The sequence below is a fragment of the Solanum stenotomum genome, chromosome 12 (assembly GCF_019186545.1).
Source record: "Solanum stenotomum isolate F172 chromosome 12, ASM1918654v1, whole genome shotgun sequence".
Classification (NCBI taxonomy): Eukaryota; Viridiplantae; Streptophyta; class Magnoliopsida; order Solanales; family Solanaceae; genus Solanum; species Solanum stenotomum.
In genome coordinates, this window is record NC_064293.1 from 38,847,023 (window position 1) to 38,869,930 (window position 22,908).

The 22,908-nt window shown below is 33.2% G+C and overlaps 4 protein-coding genes across 4 annotated transcripts; 2 read left to right on the forward strand and 2 right to left on the reverse strand.

The window, feature by feature from the left end:
- The first annotated feature begins 2,138 nt into the window (after positions 1 to 2,138).
- LOC125848814 (probable F-box protein At4g22030) lies at positions 2,139 to 3,578 on the forward strand. Its single transcript, XM_049528754.1, has one exon. The coding sequence runs from the start codon at positions 2,233 to 2,235 to the stop codon at positions 3,508 to 3,510; it is 1,278 nt and encodes a 425-aa protein (XP_049384711.1). The 5' UTR covers positions 2,139 to 2,232; the 3' UTR covers positions 3,511 to 3,578.
- Positions 3,579 to 3,861: 283 nt separating this feature from the next.
- On the reverse strand, positions 3,862 to 6,137 carry LOC125848966 (myb family transcription factor EFM-like). The gene is made up of 6 exons (XM_049528934.1): positions 5,937 to 6,137; positions 5,766 to 5,842; positions 5,628 to 5,664; positions 4,420 to 4,597; positions 4,130 to 4,226; positions 3,862 to 4,050 (listed from the first exon to the last, which is right to left on the reverse strand). Exons 1-6 carry the CDS (start codon positions 6,133 to 6,135, stop codon positions 3,862 to 3,864), a joined length of 777 nt encoding a protein of 258 aa, XP_049384891.1. The 5' UTR covers positions 6,136 to 6,137.
- Positions 6,138 to 12,407: 6,270 nt separating this feature from the next.
- LOC125848398 (uncharacterized) lies at positions 12,408 to 14,579 on the forward strand. Its single transcript, XM_049528253.1, has 2 exons — positions 12,408 to 12,732; positions 14,187 to 14,579. Exons 1-2 carry the CDS (start codon positions 12,447 to 12,449, stop codon positions 14,567 to 14,569), a joined length of 669 nt encoding a protein of 222 aa, XP_049384210.1. The 5' UTR covers positions 12,408 to 12,446; the 3' UTR covers positions 14,570 to 14,579.
- Positions 14,580 to 15,432: 853 nt separating this feature from the next.
- LOC125848115 (aspartic proteinase-like) lies at positions 15,433 to 20,888 on the reverse strand. Its single transcript, XM_049527920.1, has 14 exons — positions 20,848 to 20,888; positions 19,494 to 19,865; positions 19,327 to 19,387; positions 18,347 to 18,441; positions 18,154 to 18,266; positions 17,783 to 17,951; positions 17,663 to 17,702; positions 17,476 to 17,540; positions 16,767 to 16,880; positions 16,581 to 16,645; positions 16,343 to 16,496; positions 16,156 to 16,275; positions 15,735 to 15,823; positions 15,433 to 15,615 (listed from the first exon to the last, which is right to left on the reverse strand). Exons 2-14 carry the CDS (start codon positions 19,857 to 19,859, stop codon positions 15,531 to 15,533), a joined length of 1,536 nt encoding a protein of 511 aa, XP_049383877.1. The 5' UTR covers positions 19,860 to 19,865; positions 20,848 to 20,888; the 3' UTR covers positions 15,433 to 15,530.
- Positions 20,889 to 22,908: the final 2,020 nt, after the last annotated feature.

Genomic DNA, 22,908 nt, shown 5'->3' on the forward strand with positions numbered 1-22,908 from the left:
ATATAATATCGACATAAGTTAGTGAGAAAATTTATGATTTATGCAATATAAAATAGAAATAAGTGTATTAAATAATAGTACCTTGATAAAAATATTAGAATGATAAAAATTATCTCTCAACGAACATACTTTTTTTTTTTTTTACTAAAAAGTAGTATACAAATATTTGAATTATACATTTGAAAAAATTATCTCGACTAAAATTTTTATTTAAAAAATTACTTTTTAAATTCATTGGTGTTTTCATACCGCAAATAATTTTTACTAGTTATAATTATATAATCAAACTACACATCCGAAAAAAAATAATCCACGTTACAATCTTTGACGTAAGAATTGTACAATTCTTACATCACGAGAATTTATTTATTCCGTTAAGCATCACAGAAATAATCTAAAATATACAGCAGCCACATGCTTTCTTTTTCGGCCGATAACGTAGAAAGTAACGGATTATTAGCGAATTATCTTATGTAAGTAATGATCTGAATTCTGAAGGGCTATTTGAGGAAAAACACACACACACAATTACTTTCTCTGTCACATTTGGAGCATGAGAATCAAAATAATTAATTTACATAATGAATTCAGGTATGGAATTTTCAGATATTTAAAAGTAAAATTTACAAAATTGAAAATCATATATAAAAAGTATTACAAGTCAATATAGCATATGATTTTTTACAAAATTATAATTCGAAAAAACTGTTTGACCCTCCAAATAATAACACCTTGACATAAAAATATGACGTATGTATCATGTTTTTTTTATTTGTAATCATAAATTTACATACATCCTTTATTTTTTCTTTTTATTTTCTTGGGTCTCATGTATTACTGAATTGCATTCACCAATTCGTAATATGGTTGGTGAGTTCGGTCGATTAAATAAATTGCATGTCGGCAATTAAGATCATCCTGAACATGATATATTCATAGCCTATAAGCATATAAAAAATTCTGAGTAAAAAAATTGTCTAGTTTTTACTGCTTCAAAAATGTGGTTGACTTTTAATGCTATTCCATAATATAAAGCATAAAGTCATTGTTTGTTTATGCTAATGCCGTCCTTCCCGTTAGCTTTGTGGGATGGGGTGGGGATATGGGTTTGTCCTCTATTATTATATCAAAAGCAATCTTTAATGTTAATTAATTATCAAAAATGACTTAATTATCGTTAAATATGTTTTTTTTAGAGGCAAGCAACACTTTTTATATATATATTCCTAAAGTCTATAGTAACACTGAATCCAATGTCAATTAGTTGAGCACTCTTATTTATATGCATATTTATTGTCATTAAAAGTTGTTTTTGTTGCAGTATATGTCTTGTTTCACTTTTAACTTCCCAATCCACCTATCCCATTAAGAACTTGTTCCGTGCCAATTAAATTAGAAAAAGCATTTTTATATGTTTGAAATTGCAATGTTTTTTCCTTATCATTATTAATTATTATTTTTATATTTTTGGAGTCGGTAATTAGTAAAAGTAACATAACTGACGTTCATAAACCATAGTATGTCAAGGTTATTTTAAAATTTGTGTATTCTTATATCACCTATTGTACTATCATCTTTTTATAAATTTTTAATGCTTAAATATTTAAATCGATAGTAATAATTAAAAAATCTCACTCAGGCCCTGACCGTCCCGTCGCATTAGCTTAGTGGATGGGACGGGGCGAGGGGTTCATCCGCACCAATCCTCCCTATCCCGTTAAGAAATCGTCATTTGCCGTCCCCCTAAAATCGTCCCTTTCCGCCCCCACTAGATAGCCTTAGTTTATATATCATGCATGAAATATACATACAACTTGGGCAGAAAGTATAGTTGGTTAGGTTGGTGGTTTGTAAATAGAGACACCATAAAAGTTTTCCTATAAATGTTGAAAGTCAATATAAGGGAAGGAAATGTGTAACCAGTCAAAACAAGAAAACAATAACAAATAAACAAAAGGGTGCTCGTGAGATCCAAAATTTACGGAATTAAGCCAAACAAGAAAGAGTCTTGTCATATACCCATTCAATTCAAACTTTGAATAACTCACTAGTCTATTATTCGTCTCAGTCAAATCTTGTATATTTCAATGTCAACTCTCCCTATATATATATGTCCAACAATTTTTTCATAATCACAACTAAATCCATTTTTTCTTTACCATAATCTCTCTACTACACTAAAAACTTTTCCATCCTAAATCAGTTAACATCCCATTGGAGAAATTAGAAAAGATGACAATCCTCCAATCTTCAAGTTTCTTGAATTCTGTTGCCTCAACATCATCCAATTACAGTTGTAAAAGAGGATTGATAAGAGCTACTATTAATATTCCAAGAATTAAAACAAGCAAAATCTCTCTTCCGAATCTTCAATCAGTGCATGAACAAGATTTGATTAGCTACTCAACCATAGTAAACAACGATAACCTAGTCGAGATACAACTTAGCCCAGCTACAACAAGAAGCCATATGGTTAATGGTCCTGATCCCCTGGTTATCGAGAAGCTTTACGCGATCAAGGAGGCAGTTGCAGATAGAGTTGAGATGCATAAAAATATCGGAGAACAGAGAAGCCAATGGAACAGTTTGCTTTTAACATCCATTAATGGGATAACTCTAGCAGCTGCTACAATGGCTGGCATTGCAGCTAGTAGTAGTGGTGATTCTGTTTTGGGACTAAAAATGTCATCTACTATCATGTATTTGGCTGCTACTGGCATGTTGACCATCATCAACACGATTCAACCATCCCAGCTTGCTGAAGAACAAAGAAACGCAACAAGGCTTTTCCAAGATCTACATAACCAAATAGAAACAACTTTATCAATCGGTCACCCTTCGAGTATTGATGTGAAAGAAGCTATGGACAGAGTATTGTCTCTTGACAAGGCTTACCCTCTTCCTCTTCTTGGTGTAATGCTAGAGAAATTTCCATCTTCTGTTGAACCTGCTGTTTGGTGGCCTCAACAACGTCGAAGACAGACAAAAAGTGTCAACAACAACAATTGGAACGGATGGAATAGTAAACAGGAGGAGGAAATGAGAGAAATAATGGGCGTATTAGGCAGAAAAGACCAAGAAGAATACATTAGGCTGGGGGAAAAGGCATTGAAATTGAACAAGTTTTTAGCCATGTCCGGTCCTTTGCTCACAGGCGTAGCAGCGATTGGCTCTGCATTTGCAAGTCATTCTCCTCATGGATCATGGGCAGCCATGCTAGGAATTGTTGGTGGCGTATTAGCAAGTGTTGTTAACACAGTAGAGCATGGTGGACAAGTTGGAATGGTATTCGAGATGTACAGGAGCAACGCCGGTTTCTTCCAGTACATGCATGAATCTATTGAATCAAACTTGAGAGAAACAGAAACGGAGAGAAGAGAAAATGGTGAATTGTTTGAATTGAAGGTGGCTTTGAAGTTAGGCAGGAGCTTATCAGATCTGAGAAATCTTGCTGCTGCTTCTTCATTGAAGGAGGAACATTTAGATGAGTTTGCAAGCAAGCTTTTCTAATGTTGTACATATTTTTGTATTACTAGTGGAACATATTCTTTAATTTTTTTGAATATATTTTCTTTAACAAAGTTAATTGGTTTAAAGCAGTACTGTCTATGAGCATATTTTTCTGATTCTATATTATATTGATTAGTTCTTGAAATTTCTTACCAAATCTTATCTGTCATGATCCGAATACATGAGACCATGACTGCCCTTAGCAAGCATCTACCCGACTAAGCAAGTCGATATTAAGATTGATTAAAATGTACTCATTAATAATTAGTACAAAACCAATAGATTTAGCTAGTAATTAGCTTGATTCTATGACAAAAGTCAACGATTTGAGAGTGAAATTAGGGTGGTTAATTAACCTAGGGTAAGGTCAAGAGAGATATTATTATTATTATTATTATTATTATTCACATCATCTAATCCGGCAGATGGTTGTAAGGACATAGTTGTGCTGCCGGAGTCTTCGGCTTCTTCTTCAGTATCAATCATTGAAAAATGCTTATTTGACAAACTGCTACCATAATGATCGCCTACACTCCCATCCTGCCATAATTAAGCAAAATTAGTTAAGTAATTAATCTCACTAATCTATTTGCTTCCAATTTTTTTGATAATTAATTACTTGAACAGTAGTGCAGCCATTGAAAAAATCCCTGAACATGTTGCAAGCTGGGTTCGATCGACCTTCTAATCCCATCATCTTCTTTGGCATGGGTTTCCTGGGAGGGGTAAACATGTAATTTCATATATCACCATTGTAATACTAGCTCCGGTTATCTGTCTTATTTTTCAGGTAATTCCACTTGTTAATGATTCTAGCGGATAAAATTACACTAAAAATTGTTCACATTCAATATATATAATAAGTTAAACTCAGTAAGAAGTTAGGTGTGAATAAAAAATGAAACGAACCACGGAGCTGGAGGGATAAAAGGAGGCGTAGAGGCAATTTGGTCCGAATAGGTGCTAGTTATTGTCGAATTAGGATGGCCATTATAGTAATGATGAAGAAAGTGTCCTTGGGGATAATTCACTTGATCTGGACCATCCATTCTATTCCTCTTGCTCCCATTTGCAGCCTCTGCTACTGCTATAACAAAAAAAAAATATCAAATGAAATTGTGATAAACTTAATTAACTTGTAACTGTTGAACGAATAATTTAAAGTTGGAGTAGGAAATTAAATTTGTCTAGAATTTGAATATTTATCTGTTGAATCCAGGTTCTATTATATGAACACTTCTTTGCTTGTACAAAAAGAGTCCACCACCACACATGGCAAATAAGATCTTTCGTCTTTACCCCAATAGTCGGTCTGATTTTATGGACCCTTTATTAGGATTCTAATGGACATGAAGTTCTGACCATCTATCATAGAAAAAAAGAATGAATTGTGTATATATCTTTTTGGAGATTTTTTTTGGAAACAAATGATTAAACATCTATTTTTTCTTATGTTCCGTAAATAGACAGGACATTGAAGAATAACCAAAAAAAAAACATTTCGAAAATCGACTTGATTCCATCTCTTTTGCTTCTGTTTGAAAAAGGAATGGAGCACAAGAAATTGATCTTTAATCTTTCTTTGAATAATCAATATGTAATATTCCGAATCTTCATGATCACTAATAAAATCCAAATGATCTCTAGACTGATCAGTTGATTAACGGAAAATTTGGTATACATAGCTTAAATATACACCCAAAATAAAAAGAATGAAATTGAGGTAAATTATCAATTTTGGCCTTGCTAGCCATAGACTAGCTAGTGACTAGTAGTTCTAATTAGAACGTCCTTTTCACTTTTTAGTAACCAAAAGCGGTATTGTAAGGAATATATAATGGAGTATTCAGGAAAAAACACAAAGGGTCAAATAAAACATAAAAAGATTCCTCAAATGGAACTTCAATATCTTTTCTTGATTTCATCACTATTCATTCATTTACTTACTATTTTCTCAAAAATTGTAATATTAATTAAGTCATAAACTTTCAATTTGACTCATCATCTAATAAAATCAAGCTCCTCGATCGCTATAAAGAATTTTAAAATCCCCAAATGAAAAGAAGCACAAAACATAAATAGAATTAAGAAATTAAAGGTAGTTTATTGAAGGATACCTTGCATCAACTGTTCATGTTTCATACTTCTGTACATCTGTTCATATCATCAAAAAAATACATCTTCTTAAAGCTACAGATCAAACGGTTGGAAAAGAAAAAAAGAATGAAAGGCTTAATTATCTGTTAATAAATAACCTGAAGGTGACTCTTAACGTGAGATATGGTGAGTCCCTTCACATCCATCAACTGTAGCACCATCTTTGGTGTTGCTCCTAATTATATATGTACCACAACAAAATCAATAAATAAATAAATAGATACCAAATTATTAAGTCATCATGATATAAAAGAGAGAGTTAGGCTTACGATCTTCTCCACCAAGACGCTCAACAGCATGCACAAAGCTGCGATGAAGATCATGCGTCCATCGGAGTCTAGGCATTTTCGATCGAACATATGGTCTTACACCTGATTTGTTATTGTTAGTATTTTCTAATATAATTGGCTGCTTCATGGATAAATTAGAAGGAGAATTTTCTGAGAAGTGATGTAGCCCGTTCATCATGTGGTTGGGAAGATGGGGCTATAGGGAAGAATTGTAGTACTTATGGTGTATGATACAATAAAAGGAGATCGAATATTTATTAGGGAGTCTGTTGTCATGTTTTGTCTATTTCTGCAGGCTTTTTAACAACAAGGGATTTGAGTTCTTGAAAGAGTTTTCATTTTAAAAGTCTCTTGAATTTTGATTATGAAGCTGAAAATTTTCCACACATATTCAACCTTGCACTCATAATTACATGAAAATAGTGAAGAACTTTAATGAATAAGAACAAAAATAAGTCCCCAGAAAAAGATTCTAATTGATTATAATAGCTTTACTTTACAGGACATCTTTGTTTGAAGTCGGCATCAAAACATTCTTGTGTGTGCCCACTTATGAGATAGATTATACACCACAACGGCACACCAAACACACCTTTTTTATCAGTCTTAACCTTAAAATACCCTTAAAAATGGCCTAAGCAGATCATTAATTAATGGTGATTGAACATAGAAATGATCGTCAATGTTAAGATTAGCTAAAAGACAAATTAGTGTGTGAAAAGTGAAAACCTCTTTTGGCATTTGGTGAAGTCAGTTACGAATAATTAATTAACACTTCAAGCGTGTACTTGATGAGTTATACAAGTGCATGTGTTGTTTCTCAGAGCTTGATATACTCATTATATTATTTTTCAAAATTTGACTAATACTCTCTCCTTCTCAAATCAACAATCCCAAAATTATTATAGTTGGAAATCATACAGAAAATATTTTTTTCACGAACACTTGTACGAAATTCATTAGGCGTATCAGACATTGTCCTTAAGGATATTTTTTTTCCAACAATTATTGTTTTTTAAGAATTAAAAGAAGAATGCACAATATTTAAAAGAAATAATCAATCTACTTTTATTAATTAAAAGATGAGAATAACTTCTATCCACCGACAGTGGACAAGAAAATTACATCGTCGGTTTAATTTTAGAAATACTTATTCCTCTTAGTATATTCACATATTATTTATATTTAAATAAAAATAACAAAATAAGTTTTATATGGTAATTTGGACTCTAAATTAATTATAAAAGTTTGTTTAAGATTCTTATTTGATTGCCAAAAATAAGAAGGATTCTTTCATGCTTTCTTGTCTTCATTATTTTCACCTTGTTCTTCATCAATACCATTGAAACAGTTTGAGACAATCATCAATGACAACTTTTTATTCTTTTTTATTTCTTTATAAAATCTAACTAGTTAATCTCATAAAAAAATTATTCAGAACTTATTAAGTATCCTTCGCAACATGAAATATGTTTTTGGATAAGTGCTTTCATTGCTTCAGACTGTGTTTTCTCTTCTTAGTTCATTCAATCAACAATACAAAAATTGATTAAAAACAAACTTTAATCCGTGTAACTTAATAAATTATATTTTGTAAATGTTTATGAAATATTTTTATAATGGGCATTCAAAGAGTTAAAACAACACTTAAATGAAATTGTGAAGTAACATATAGCTTAGATTATTTGACCTTTCTTTGGTAGTTGCCAAAGCTAGATATAACAAAGTTTTTCTTCATTTCTTAAATTTCATATCCGATCAAAATGTATCACATAAATTTACGGAGAAATATTTATTATCCGAAGAAGAATGATGAGTGGTGAAGTGAGACCAAAGAAGGAAAAAGATGAGGGTGACATAGGCAAATGTATGTCCTCAAGGAAACATACCAAATTCCCCCTGCCCCACTAATTCACCATTTCCTCTTCCTGGAAACCGTAACTCCTTCTCATCCCTAAAGTTGTTTTAATATTTTTTCTTTCTTTTTCGAGGGGCGAAGGACTCTAAACGTTATTAACGTTACCCCTGACTAGATGGAGCCAATGAAATAGTGACGCGTGATGACACGTCTAAAAGTTTGGTGACACGTGGCTCATTCGCGATAACTTCTATGAATAAATAAGGATATCGATCATTAAATGAAATCTCAACATATCATATTTTTTTAACGATGACACGCTAGAATTTCTGCGGGCTTTCGTAAGATACTTAATATTTAGTGGGGCGGGTGCAGAAATTCTAAGTAGCTTACGTCGGAATTGGTTGATGGGTGGAATTTAGGAGAAATCCTTTGCGGAATTCAGTCACAGCCGAGATGGCCGAATGTAGCCAAAAAAATAGTACGTAAGTGGACAAAAACTGGGGATGAAAACGGGAACGGAGTGGCTTGGAAAAATGACAGGAATATTCTCTGGCAGGAGATAATACATGGACAAGTATTTTGTAAGCCTGAATAATGGACACTCTAAGAAATTTGAGAATTTTAGTTCTCTAGCCGTGATCATTCATTCAGTGACTCTGATTATGTTCAATTCCCGATGAAAACAAAAAAAAAGTTGGGTGATTAATTATTTTCTTATTCTCTAAGTTTGATTTAATTTGATTAATAGAGTGTATTTACATCGATGGAATAATCAGTAGTATTTGGTAGAATAATCAAGATACGCACGAAATAGATTTTTTTTTAAAAAGTCTCTCAACGTGTGGGTTACTTGTGATCAAATTATTATGTATTATTGTATTTGATGTTTACTATCAGAGCAACTAAACAAAATAGTTTGTATGGTCAGAAATAAGACAAAGGAAGGAGTGAACGCCTGACTGGATAGAAAGTGTGAACACAAAAATATTGTGAAAAGTGTGAACAGAACCATATTTTAAAAGAAAGAATGCAGAGAATGAGAAAACCCAACTTAGCCTTAATTTCAGACGAGAGAATGTAGCTAATGTTAATTGTTGTAAGATTCATCCCAGTAACTGACGAATAGTAAATATGACAGAGTTTCAAATTTCACATGTCAAATTTCTTGACAATAGCTATTCTCCCTCCATGACCATCTGTTATTTAACTCAAAAATATGCACAAAATAATTGTCATTTTAAAAATCTAAAATTAAAGCCAACAATTGTTTTCTACCATTATTAAATTAAAGAAGTATGTGCAATATTTAAGAGGAAAAATTAATCAGCTTTTCTTCTTCTTCTTTTTAATCTGCTTTTATTAAATAAAGATAACTTAGTAAATTATACTTTGTATTTATATATTTATTTTTTTCTTAATAAGCATAATAAAAAGGTCTGAAATATATCTGAACTTTGATCGAAATTATTATAACAATACCGAACTTTGGAAAGGACCTTCCCCTGCACTATTTAATAGTATATTTTAAAGATATATATGTGCCCACGTGGACATCATGATAAATATTGCATCATTATAAAGAGTAACATGTTCACGTGGGCACATATATAATTTTAAAATACACTATTAAATAGTGCAGAGGGTAAAAAATCCTCCATAAAATTTGATATCGTAACAACAATTTCAGCCAAAGTTAAAGTATATTTCAGACCCTTTTTCCAATAGAATACATTCACATTTATGGAAATGGTTTCTCAACGTGTGGGTTCGAATTGTTATGTCATTACGTGTTTATCGTCTGAACAATTCCGTCTTATTTAATAAAAGAGATAAATGTTAAAAACACACCTAAACTATACCTTTTTTTTTAGTTTCATACCTAAACTATCACTTTTTAGTTTGAGAAACACACATATCTCTTTTATATCACTTTCATCATGGTGTGTGTAATACACTCTCTTTTTTATTTAAAAAAATTATCACATCACACTCCACATGGACAAAACATTTAACTTTGACAACAATTAAATAAATTATTAGTATTAGTTAAAATTAAAAATTAAAAAATTATTATCCAAAAAAACAATATTTCTTTTATAAAATAAAATGTAATATATTTTTCTTACCCCACTCCATCACTTCCTCTCACCGCAACCCCCCCCCCCACCCACCCACCCACCCACCCAACCCCGACCATTTTTTTTTGTTTAAATTTTTTTTTTATAAAAGTATTTAATTTTTTTTACTTCATCTCCTCCCCCACCCCCCACCCCCTCAAATACTAATTTAGATATTATTTTATTCTTTTAAAAAAATAATTCTACCCACTCCACCTAACCCTTCGCTTCCAATTTTTTTCTCATTTTGTGTTAGATATATATATATCGAAAAAAATTTTTACTTGCCGCAACAAGATTTTTTCCAATTTTTTTATTTATTTATATTATATTCGGCACACTAGTAGAAATTATTTTTTTCTAAAAATATATGTACGTACATATCTAAAACAAAATGAGAAAAATGTAAAAATAAAATAAAAATAGGAGCGGATGGTTAAATAGGATGGGATAAAAGAAAAATTAAAATAAAATAATATCAATTTTTTTTTTTTTGGGGGGGGGGGGGGGGGGAGGGTGAGTGGTGTTTTTTGGGAGGGGGAGAATGAAGTATGATTTTTAAAAAAATATTTTATAAAATAATTTTTTTATAAAAAGGATGGGGGATTGTGGAGGAGGTGGTGGAGTGAGGTAAGAAAAATAATTTAAATTGTATTTTTTTAAAAAAATTATTTTTCTATGGATATTAATACTTTAATTTTTAATTAATATTAATAGTTTATTATTTAATTTTTGTCAATGTAAAATATTTTATCCATGTAGAATGTCATGTGTCAAGGTTTTTTCAAATAAAAGAGAGAGTGTATTACACACACCACTGAGGTGTGTTTCTCAAACTAAAAAGTGATAGTTTAGGTATGAAACTCATACTCTCAATAGTTTAGATATTAAATTCAAAAAAAGGGGATAGTTTAAGTGTGTTTTTGACACTTATCTCTTTAATAAAATAGTTTGAATGGTGAGAAACAAGAGAAAGGAAGGAGTGAACGTCTGACTGGGTGAAAAGTGTGAACACAAAATCATTGTGGAAAGTGTGAACAGAAAATCACATTTTAAAAGGTAAAGGGTCAAATATGCCTCTAAATTATGCGAAAATGTCTAGATATACCCTCTGTTTGAAGTTTGGCTCATATGTGCCCTCGCCGTCCAATTTTTCGCCCATATATGCCCTTGTAGACGTTAGTTGCTTTGCTGGAAATAACCAACTCATTTTCTTTTCTTTAAATAACAAATGAAATTGCCACATCCCCTTTTAATTACCACATGACATTTATTTATATAAAAAAATGAATACACCTCTTTTAAATAGAATATCCGACCCGTAAATCCTATCCAACCCAAATTTTTTTGGTGGATATTTCACATAAGCCAATAAATCATATTTGCACCAAATCCCTTTGGTCGGAGAAACGGCATCTCCAACCAAATCCATCAATTTCTACTCCTTCGTTTATTTTTAGTTGTCATGTTGTGTTTTTCTAAAGTCAATTTGATTAATTTTCAAAGTTAAATTAGATTATATTAATTTGATATTTAAACAAAAAAAATTTAGATATTCAAAAACTATACGAAAAGTACTATAAATTGCAATTTTTTGCACGTCAATATAATGAAAAAAATACATCATAAAATCTCAGTTAAAGTTCTTATTGTTTGACTCTAAAAAAAAAAAACTATGACAACTAAAAATGGACAGATGGAGTATATGCTAAATGGCTTCAATGTCGATGGGCTACCCATGGAGGATGTTCTTTTCTATTTCTACTTGGAGTAATATTTTTCATACGAAACATATTAACATTGATACTCCTTTTTCTTTGCCAAAATGGTGCACCTAAATTTACCAAAACTTTAGTTTTTTCATGGAAGTAAATTCATGTGCACCTCACATCATACTTTTTTTCTCAGGACAAACAAAAAGAAAATTTTAATAATTTAGTTGGTTAACTATCAAATTTTTCCTCCTTTTATCACCCCAATTTTTAATTATTATTTTTTTAAAAAAAAGGAGTCTAGTCTCAGTAATTGATCGTTACTCAACACTGACATATATAATCCTTTTCTTTTTTTTTGAAATGGCAAGTCACATATGTAGTCTAGGGATAAATTTTTATTTTTCCCTTAAGAAACACTTTAAAGTTTTAGCTGATTGAAACCAGGGAAACAAGTTAACTTCAATGATTCATTGATTTTGCAAGGCATGTACATTAATCAGTTCATGGCATGTTAGCTAGTTAGTGACATGTCAGATATAAGAGTTCGATACCAAATATATGTAATATCACACTTCTTTTTTCATTTTATCACATAAATTAAAATCGAGAAAAAATAATAATTAAAGTAACCAAAAAAAAAACATACAAGTATTTATTTGCTCTAATCAACCAAAATTAATTAGACTTGTTCTCCCTCCTCGTCCTGCTCATGCACTCAACGCTCGCCAACCGCTGATACACCACCAATTCTCTCCGATCTGGAAAAAAAATTTAATCAAAATCAAAATCCAGGAGAATGATCCAAGTGCTGTTTACTGTGATATTCGCCGAAATGGCGTTAATCCTGCTCCTCATATTCAAGACGCCATTGAGAAAACTTGTAATAATGGGCCTGGACCGTGTTAAGAGAGGCCGGGGCCCAATCGTCGTGAAAACTACTGGCGGCACCATCTTCATCGTCATGCTGTCCTCCATCTACAGTGTGGTGTCTATCCACAAACGGTGGATCGATGAAGATGGCAATGTTACCCCAACTGATCAGATTCTTATGGCTCAACATCTTCTAGAAGCTTCTCTCATGGGTAATGACATTTTCATTTTCTCCCTATGAATCTTATATGACTAATGTTAATTGTATTACCAATGATACAGTGAAATTCTGAATCCGCTAACTTTAAATTCTGAATCGGTTTCTGCGGATTTGAGTGATTGATCAATTCATACACCCCGATCATATAATTTGAGAAACAATCTCTATTTATGATTTTTTCTTCCTTGCGAATCATTGTTTTGATGAGCAAGTCTCCTGGCTTTCTCGCAACCCTCCAAACAATAAGCTTTGGATTGGATGTACTTGAATGGAATTTATATCTATACCAAGTTCTCAACAGCGATTGTTTGTTTGATTTTTTTAAAGTTATTCTCTTTTGTAATTTTAAGTGATGCATTTCATCTTTATTACCATAAACATAAAGGTTTAAAAAGTATGTACAAGTTTTCATTATTAAGCACCAGGTCGGTATAAAAACTATGTACAATTTGTTTCATGTTTATATGGCAAATTCATCCATAGTGGGTACCTATGATGTTTCCCAACTCTCATATAGAACACAATTTTCTCTCTTTGCACAAAAATACAAATGAAAAGGAACTTGCGAACTGTATGAATGATTTAGGTGCACTAGTTAAAAGAAAGATGATGCACAGTGAGAGAATCACTTTTTTCCTAGCTTCTAATTGTATCTGTGACATGGAAGAATGCAAACTTCCCTTCCTAGGAGATCATAATGCATATGAATTGATGATAACCCTTTTTGTGGTTTGATCAGATCCTTTAAGTTTGTTGGCATCATAACTGCGTCTTCTAAGCCTTGTGTTTCTCTAATATTGCTATTCCATTCCTGAATAATGTGATAAAATTAAAACTGGTTTCTTATGTGGTGAACTTCATCAGTTTATGCTCAAATTCTCGCCAAGTATCTGGTATCAGTATAGACAAAATCAGAAAGAAAAGAAACTAAAATAATCTTCTATTTTCTTTTAGGGATTAAAAGGAAATTCTAGTCTAGGATGAGATTGCCTTGCGGCAAAAACAGAAAGATAGAGAATGAGTCGTAATATTCTGTTTCTTCTTTGTTTGGATTCAAGACATTGCCAGTCTAGGATGAGAAAGGGCAACATTCTTTGTTTGAAACAGGGAAGGGTTAAAATATCAGTGTGGAAATGCTATTAATGGATGGAACTTCCTGGTCCTACCACTACAGAAGGGAAAAAAGCTATTAGGTGAACACCAAGATATCTTTGGGTCTTTCAATGAACTTGATGTGTTTTCTGTTTTGGGGTATCAATGCATATTGATCCAAAAGTAAACAGAAAGTTATCATTCCAAGAATTTGTTATCTATTGAGGGGTTAATGCTTCTATTGTTGAGCATGTGGTCAAGGAATAACAATTTGGTTGCCTTTGCCCCTTTATTCTTCTTACCCCAGTAACGGCTTTCTTACAAATTTGACCTTTACATGGGACTTGTATGCAGGTTTTACCCTGTTTCTTGCTCTGATGATTGACAGACTGCACCACTATATAAGAGAACTGCGTATGAGGAGGAAGAGCATGGAAGCAGTGAACAAGCAAAACAGAGGTTTTGAGGATGGGAAGAATGGAGCTTCTGACGATATGAAGTCTTTGGAGGAAGAGGCAAGTGCATTGCGTTTGAAAATAAAGAAACTGGAGGCAACTGTCGAGGAAAAAGCTAAAGAATCAAGTGATGCAGAAGCCAATGTAGTTGCTCTTAAAAAGCAATCAGAGCATTTTCTTCGTGAAAATGATAGCTTACATGAGGATAACCAGAATCTTCGTGCTCAAGTGCAATCACTGAATCAGAGATTGTCAAACTCTGATGTTAAGAAGGCTTCATAAGGAATCATGTCTCACATTCATCATTTGGAAGTCCACTGATAATTAGTGTCTATTCATGCTCAAAATATCAATACATAGAATGTAGAAAATTGTAGGTTCCCAAAGTCTTTAGTGATTTTATCAGAGATTACACTCAATGGAGGTGTTCAAGTTTTTATCCTTACCAAATAGAATCTTTTCCTCAACTAGTTTAAAGGCCTCTGAAAGTACTACTTGTCTGTAAGTTTTTATTGTCAAGACGGCTTCCTTTAAAGTACTTTGTAGGTTTGATTTTAATGTCTTGAACTGCAGTTGATTCTTCAGGAAAATTTATTCATTTAAATGAGAATTCTTTTGTAGTCTTCTAGCTTTTCATTTTCTTTTGAGATTGAACGGTTTCTTTTTATTCCCTTCACTCCTGTTGGCATTGCGTCACCATGACGGTAGCGCACTCAATTTTACCTTCATATTTTTCAGTTACGAAATTTAGATAAAACTCTCTCCTTGTGAATTTCCACACATTATACAGTTCTAATTACGAAAATAAAGAACTCTAAAAAGGATAACTACATGACTCAGGTGAGGTAATCAGAAGACACCGAAGTAATTCCAGAGTAGGCAGAAGGAAATTACTTGTAAGAGGTTGTTTCCATTTTTATCTGTAAATTACTTGTAAGACGTTGTTTCCATTTTTATCTGTTGGAAAATATTTACCCATTTTTTTGCAACAAATTTAAATGATGCACGACAACAAAATCACCTCTATTACGCCATGATAGATATTACACAAGGACAAGCATATACACCAGCACAAACAGTACTACATATCTAGTCAAACGAGAGAAGCCAATATTTACAAGGTTTTCCTCTTGCAATACCTTACGGTCCAAACTTTTACAATCCCATTTGCTGATAAAGACTTATTTTAAGGGCAAGTCACTACACAACAACATCTGGTAGTGGCTTGCATTTTTTGGTTTCATTAAGCTGCTTCAGCGAATCCAACTCTAAGTTTTCCAGAATCAAAGACTGTGTGATATCGACCCATGAAGACATCCCCTAATATCCTGCACCACCGAAGCCATAAAGCAAACAACGTTTATCAATTAAGGCATGTTAGCCAGTGCAACTAAACAAAAATAACAGAATTGGCACGCATGAGTGTTAAGACAAGCGGGAAATATACCAAAGAGGTCCACGGGGTGGAGGAATGTCCAAAGCAACGAAGCCACTAATACATTGTGCAGCGCGACCCTCGCCCACCTTGAGTATGTACTGGTGACAAAGACAAGATTGCAAGCTTAATACAACTAAACTCTATACCAAGTATTAGGAACCTTCCCCATAGCATAACTATTCAGTCAATGCTTTGAGGTTAAGTTTAAATATTTCAAGAAAAACAGATATAATTCCTACTACTCTTAAAAGCAGTGAGGCGCTTTTCAAATTTAATGAGAACTTTTAAACAATAGTCTCCCTAGATGCAGGGTAAATAAAAGATTCCTCTACTAGACACTCATTAAAATAAAGGAGTGTCGAAAGCGGCATCTATAATTTTAGAGACACCAGACAACATCTATATTTATAGATATTAACATCAGACATACCTCCTCAGGTGCGAGGTCAAACTTTTTGCCACCGATTGTGAAGGAAACACTAGGCATGCCAGAAAGGTTTCCACAATCAACAGCTGATTGTCCCATTGGGCTTGGAAGTCGCTCACAGAGCTGTTAATGCCGTCAGCAGTCCGAACTAAGTTAAAGAAATCAAAAAAATGTGATGGAAGATATTTACCTCATTCACATAGTTCAAAATGCGATCCTGAGTCTGGTTCTGTCTAAGTTGGTTCTGCATCCATACAACTGCCATTTCACAAGCAGAGCACATAGCATCGTGCAGTCCTGCCGATTTGCCAGCTTTCTCATCTACAACACTTTCAATGCCCATGCTGCACGTGGAGGAAAGAAATCCGCTCAGATATTCAAGTCATAAATGTATGACCTAGGTGAGGGAAGAGGGCCTGAATCCTAACCTTACGCCTCGAGTTCCATCAAAGGTGCACAACCCAACCTGTGAACAGATCTTCTTTGGGTTTGCCTGTTAGGATACAAATCCATCAGAATATTGGGAAAGGCAACTAGTAATATAAACGACATCAGATCATGAAAAAACATTAAGAAGAAAAACAAACTATCAACTCAAACAATTGGTTGCTCACCTCTGTTAAAAGCATATCCATTATTGTTTGCCCATACTGTTGAACAACAGTTTTGCATTGTTGGCTAACAACACCAGAGGCCCCAATGGCATGATTAATCATAGTGATTACAGTCTGAAAGATAGAGAAGGAAGGAGACAAGAGGTAGAATGATGAGGACTAGAAAATGCAGCAGTAAAACCTTACACTACTATAATTGTTTGGCCAAACGCTGAAGTTTTTTTCTTGTATCATATCGTTGAACCATCAAGGCCTTAGAGATGACAATCTAGAAGCAGTTTCTTTTTTTCTCGATGAAATAATCTAGAAGCAGTTCCAAGTTGCACTATTTTTTCCTAATAAAGGAGATCCGCAAACAAATAAGGCAGGAACAACAGGGACAAAGCAAAAGGAAGCAGTTGTTAGCAAAGGAAATCAGTAATGTAGTATGTCCCGATACTGGAATGAATCAATTTCATCACTTCTCGTCCTGCTTTCATGGCTTAAAAGGGGAAAAGGAGAAGTTCAAATGCCTGATTGATTCATTGATTAAATAAACTGATATCCCGAAGAAAAAAATTAAACCTAGTCACTCAACTATTAATAAGCCAATTTGATGAAGCTACACATGAACAAGATTGTACGTAACATTCTGAGATTCAATGTCAATGGTGGGAAAAACTAGCTGAATAATAGGAACGAAAAAGAGAATCCTCCTTTTGGAGAATACCGTTGGACCAGCCAAGAGAGAAGTTCCTGAATCCGCAATTGCAGAACATCCACCGTCACAGTAACCTACATAATTCAATATGTCAAAACAACAAAAAGCAGGGACAACCAGGGGCAAGTGGTCTCACCAATATCCTCAAGTTACCAAACTAATTTCCTGTTCGAAAAGAGAAAGGACCAAAACGTACCTGTAGCTTGGCCATCGATCAGAACATCACCCATATCAAACTGCCAATTATATTCTGAGATTAAGAAAGCAGTTGCAAAAAGTCTAACAACAATTTTCCAAGGATATAGTGATACCCCACCTGCCAATAACCCTTCTGTGTGACTGGGACATAAGTGTGTTTTCCCCTAAAGTGCTTAGGATCAACCCCACCAAACACAATTTCACCACCTTTCTCTTCCTCTTTGTTTCGATTGAGCCAAAATGAGAAGACAGGCTCCTTGACAAGACCCTGTTTGACCATGTTGTACCTATAAAACACAGAAGAAACTCTCAAGATCAATATCAAGTTATCAATTACACTTTCTTGTATACAAGGAAACACTCAAGAAATCATTCAATCCAAAAGAAGAAAACATTTTGACGAGATAGTAAAATGTCCAAAGCATGAACTCGGTCAATAGGAAATTGAAAAACATTTGAAAAGAACACACAGGAAATAAACCAACGCACCATACTGGAACAGCATTTCCAACAGAAATCTCACGGAATCCAAGACCCAATATACCATCAAACTTGGCTACCAAAAATGTTACACTGGGTTCTCTGGTTGCCTCAATGAACTCCTGTTGTCATCAACAACCTCCACAGATGAGGGACCATATATTCAAGAAAATATGAACCAGAAGATAGAAGCCACACTCACCTGATTTTTCACAACAAGGTCACCAACTTTGACATTATCTTGACTGAAGAATCCAGATATTGCTCCAGTGCCATAATGAATTGCAGCAGACGTCCCTGTATGGCATATTTAGAAGAACATGTCGGAATGAAATGGTTTTTTTTACAACAACCAATACAAGATGTTGGTCAACTTAGAAAGTAGACACTGAAGAATGACCAAAGGTCACTCCCGAACACAGAATAGACATCAAGTAACAAGGACATTTAATAGATATCAAAATTCAGAGAAGAAACTCCACCATAACTGGTTCCACAGTAGACAAAACAGTTTAAGAGGCACAATTTTTATCACCTCATGTCATAGAGAAAAAATGACAGAGATAACCATGAACACCACTTTCAGGACAGAAAGCATGTTATCAAATTATTATTTTTCATGAGATTTTTGATGTCCATCACATAATTGGATGGAAACCATAAGAATGGTGAGTGTCTTCTTTATTTTATTTTTTTCTTCGGGGGGAGAGGGGATTAGGATGAGACCTTCTCTCTAGAGGTTGGGACCAGGGTGATCAGTTTGGACTCAAAACCTATGACATGTCAAGTTTACTGCCAAATGCCAATAATGCCACACTTCATCTTATAGACAAAGAGTATCCATTTATGCCACACTATATCCTTATTAATCAGTTCCAAAATAAATTCACACATTTCTACGTTTGAAAATGTTTTAATTTAAACTTCCCATTTTATCATTAATGAGAAGCTTTTATTGCGTACTAGTGTTTTAGCATGTTTAAGACCAAAAGTTTCATCTTATTATTGTTACGACATGCTTAAGACCACCTTAAACTCCATGCCAAGTTCAACTATGACATAAATTGGAAAGGAAGGAGTAACACATATCAAAGAGAAGCATGTGTTTCATGCTGCAATTGAACCAATAACTATCAATGAAAAACTGCTCACATCAAATATAGACAAAGGTCAGACACAAACCATTTTTCTTATAAGTACTTGATTGGCTCGACTTATACTTGGAATGGAAAAGGCAAGGGACCTGCATGAAAGTAGATAAGCATAAAAATCAATGATCGTCAATTATGAGTGGCCAATGTTAGCTTTTTCTGGTATTGTTTCAAACTGAAGATGTAAAAGAAGCTTACTGAGAAGTAACACTTTGCTGAAGGCACCCACAAATTAGAGCTACCAGTATCAAAGATCACAGTGAACTTCTGAGGGGGAGTGCCTACACCAATCTCTCCAAAGTACTGAGCATCCATATAGTTCTTTAGTGCAACAATATCTGTATCCTCAGACGCCCCAAGATCACCACGGAAGTTGTACTTCCTAATAGAGGCCCGCAAAGCCTCCGCCTCCTTGGACTCTAGGCGAGCAGCAAGCCGGTTGTTTTGATCATATTTGATCTTTTTCAAACCAATTCTAACCAAGCCATCATTTGATGTGGAGAAGGCCAGAGGAAATAACAGTGTTGAGAGAAAAAAGGCAACAAGAAAGGTTTTTACTTCCATATTGACCTATACAAGTTCAAATCATCATTCCACATTAATAAATTTTATCAAGGAATTAGAGAAAATAAGATGGCCAAAAACATTTAACCAATAAAAGAAATGCTCAAAAGATCAAATCATTCATGTTAAACCCGTTGCATGTCTTTACCAGACATGAAACTGACACTAACAATGCAACAATCACAAAGTCTAGTTGGGATTGAGTATATGAATTCTCGCAAATATTCTGCTCTTACTGGTAACTTATATGTCTTTTTAAGCAAAAGATAATTTATTTATTTTGTATCAGGATTCAGGGAAATTATAAGCTAAACATTATGTCTCAAGCTACAATAAAAATGGGAGAACCCAAAGTGAAAACAATAAAACCAGTGAGTTCAGAAACAAAACTTGACAACTTGGTACACATTCAAATCCTAAAGAAGGAAAGCTACACATTGGAGCTTTGTTACTTTCTCCCCCTTTAACCCTCTCATCATTAATCCAATACCTTGCTACCTAGCAAGAACAACCAACCATACCCCCACACCTACACCCCCATACACATACACGTGTCACACAATGACAAACTCTCCTGGTGACTATTTCCCCTAAAAAAACATTAGGTTCTATAACAATTAACTGCACCCCATCAAAGCTCAAACATAGTTAAATCATAAATGCCATAAAAGAGGAAGAAGAAAAAAATAAAGAACACTAATTTCAACACAATCCCTCAATATTTCATCAACTTGTAACAGAACACAATCCTTGAGAACAGCAAACCAAGCTCCACAAACAAACAAACAAACAAAAAACATAAAAAAAAATTAGTTCTTTTCTTTCTTGATATGGGAAAATACCCAACCTTAAAATTAAATTCTAAAATCTTGAAAACAAATATAAATGAAATAAACCCCAAAACCTCACAGAAACAAAAAAAAAACACAATCAAGCATGAATATTAATCTTTCTTGAATTTTAACAAGGAGAAAAGAAAACTACTCACCAGTTTGATGAAACAAGAAAAGAGAGAAAAAGGTGGAATAAAAATACTCAAGTTAGGAGATGCTCTGCATGAATAAATAAAAGAACCAACTTTGCTGAGATCAGCTACCGTTCTTTAAAAACTCTCAACCGTTGGATATATTAAATCTTGACCTTTGATTATCAGTTATAAATATCGTTTTCCCAAGATTCTTGATTACAAGAACAATTTTCAGTTAAAAAAATAAGATTTGCAACACAATCGTAGCCGTTGGTTTTGCAATGAACGGGTGATAGGAAGAAAGTGGGTCCAAGGGAAAGATTGGAGCAAAAGTATTACGGTTATGATAAGGATAGATTAAAAGTGAGTGTTGAGTGGGGGCATATGTAGTAACTGAAACCTTACGCGTCAGAAACTTGTTTTAATTGTTGGTGCGCTTTACACGCGACACATTGCTTTTTCTTATGTCATTCCTCTCCTTCCATTAAAAAAAAAAAAAATTAAGCGTATTTTTTAACTTGATCTCAATTTATATTTTTTTTAAAAATTTTGAAGAAGGTATATTAGGTAGTTATAATTTTATAAAAAATTGAACAAGTTGATAATCCTCCTTTTCGGATATGATAGGAGTAAAAATAAAAATTTCTTAGGAAAGTGATATAAAATTACAATTTATGTAAAAATTCAAGAACTCTTTCTTTGAAATAGATCTAGTGTTATTCTAATGATTAGACTATGTTCTATTCGAATTAATTATACATTTCTAATTCAAAATCCATCAACTCTATTACTAGGATTAGTTTGTGAAGATTGTGTTGATTTTATGCATTTTTTTTTTTTGGGGTTTCCCATCTGGTATTCGGTACCCAAGGGGGCTCGAACTCGAGACCTCTTGGTTAAGGATGAAGGAGTACTGACCCCTCCACAACAGTCCTTATCGGTGATCTTATGCACTTTGTAACATGGAAGCATATCTCACAATGTCAATGAGTTGCAACATAATTTTCTATGTTTACAGAAAATAACAATTGGATGGATTGATGCAAAAGAATGTCATGTACTGGATTTATGGGATGACAACTTGACAAGTCTTTGAATCTCAAAATGGGTAGATCCCTATTCGGTAGAGTGGGTTATCGTTGGGCCACATTAGCGTACATATGGTCCATTAGAAAATGGGCCAAAACTAGGGAGCAGGTCATGGTACAATTTGTGGAAGCCCAACTGATCAAAAATGCATATGGCTAGTTGGTAGGATTTTCCCCTTTTCAAATTTCAAGTGACATAGATTTCAACAAGGAATTCAAAATTTAAAAAGTAAATATTTGATAAGAGTTAAAAAGTTTAAGATTTATTATATATATATATATAACAAATAATTTTAACTTTGTCATGTACGTAGTTTTCTAGTTAAAGGGGGTTAATCCCCCTAGCTCCACCAATGCCTCGCCACCCTCTACCACACAGTTAAAATATGTCTTGATTGTTAAAAAACGATTTGATGTATTAAATTCTTGTGATACATGAAATTTGAAAAAGGAACAAATCATATTAATATAGTGTGTACACAACATCATCATTCTATCAAGGCATGAATAATTGCTACTATGACTAAACAACTCATTATTAAAGTTCCAAAATTTCCTCTAAGCTTTCTCTCTCCATCTCGATCACAAATTTATTTTACAAAGGTTACTAATTGATCCAAACATCCAGTGATATTAGTTATTTATTTCCTCCATTTCAAAATATTTGCCATTTTTCACTTTTTGAAAAATTAACTATATTTACAAATTTTAAGATACTACATTTCCTCACCATACTGATAAGAAAAGAAATATCAAATTATATATTTTTCATATAATTTTAAACATTTAAATTATTTATAACTTAATATATCAGTCTTTTAGAAAAAAATTGATTCATGAATAAAGACTAAAGTAAAATATTTCAAGATTATGTTATGTCTGAGATTAATTAAAATATCCATCATTTATTGCACCTTAGATAAAAGGTGCAAGTAACCTAAATCTATCTAAATATCTAAAAATCCCATTCACACAAAATTGATATTTTCTTATT

Coding starts and splice junctions, on each gene's coding strand:
- LOC125848814 (XM_049528754.1), top strand. CDS start 2,233: ATGACAATCCTCCAATCTTCAAGTTTCTTGAATTCTGTTGCCTCAACA.
- LOC125848115 (XM_049527920.1), bottom strand. CDS start 19,859: ATGGAAGTAAAAACCTTTCTTGTTGCCTTTTTTCTCTCAACACTGTTA. Junction 16,881..17,475: donor CTCTCTTGGCTGGTCCAACG/GTATTCTCCAAA, acceptor TCTATCTTTCAG/ACTGTAATCACTATGATTAA. Junction 16,646..16,766: donor TGGATATGCTTTTAACAGAG/GTGAGCAACCAA, acceptor GTATCCTAACAG/GCAAACCCAAAGAAGATCTG.
- LOC125848398 (XM_049528253.1), top strand. CDS start 12,447: ATGATCCAAGTGCTGTTTACTGTGATATTCGCCGAAATGGCGTTAATC. Junction 12,733..14,186: donor TCTAGAAGCTTCTCTCATGG/GTAATGACATTT, acceptor ACTTGTATGCAG/GTTTTACCCTGTTTCTTGCT.
- LOC125848966 (XM_049528934.1), bottom strand. CDS start 6,135: ATGATGAACGGGCTACATCACTTCTCAGAAAATTCTCCTTCTAATTTA. Junction 5,843..5,936: donor GCGTCTTGGTGGAGAAGATC/GTAAGCCTAACT, acceptor ATATATAATTAG/GAGCAACACCAAAGATGGTG. Junction 4,051..4,129: donor ATGGCTGCACTACTGTTCAA/GTAATTAATTAT, acceptor TAATTATGGCAG/GATGGGAGTGTAGGCGATCA.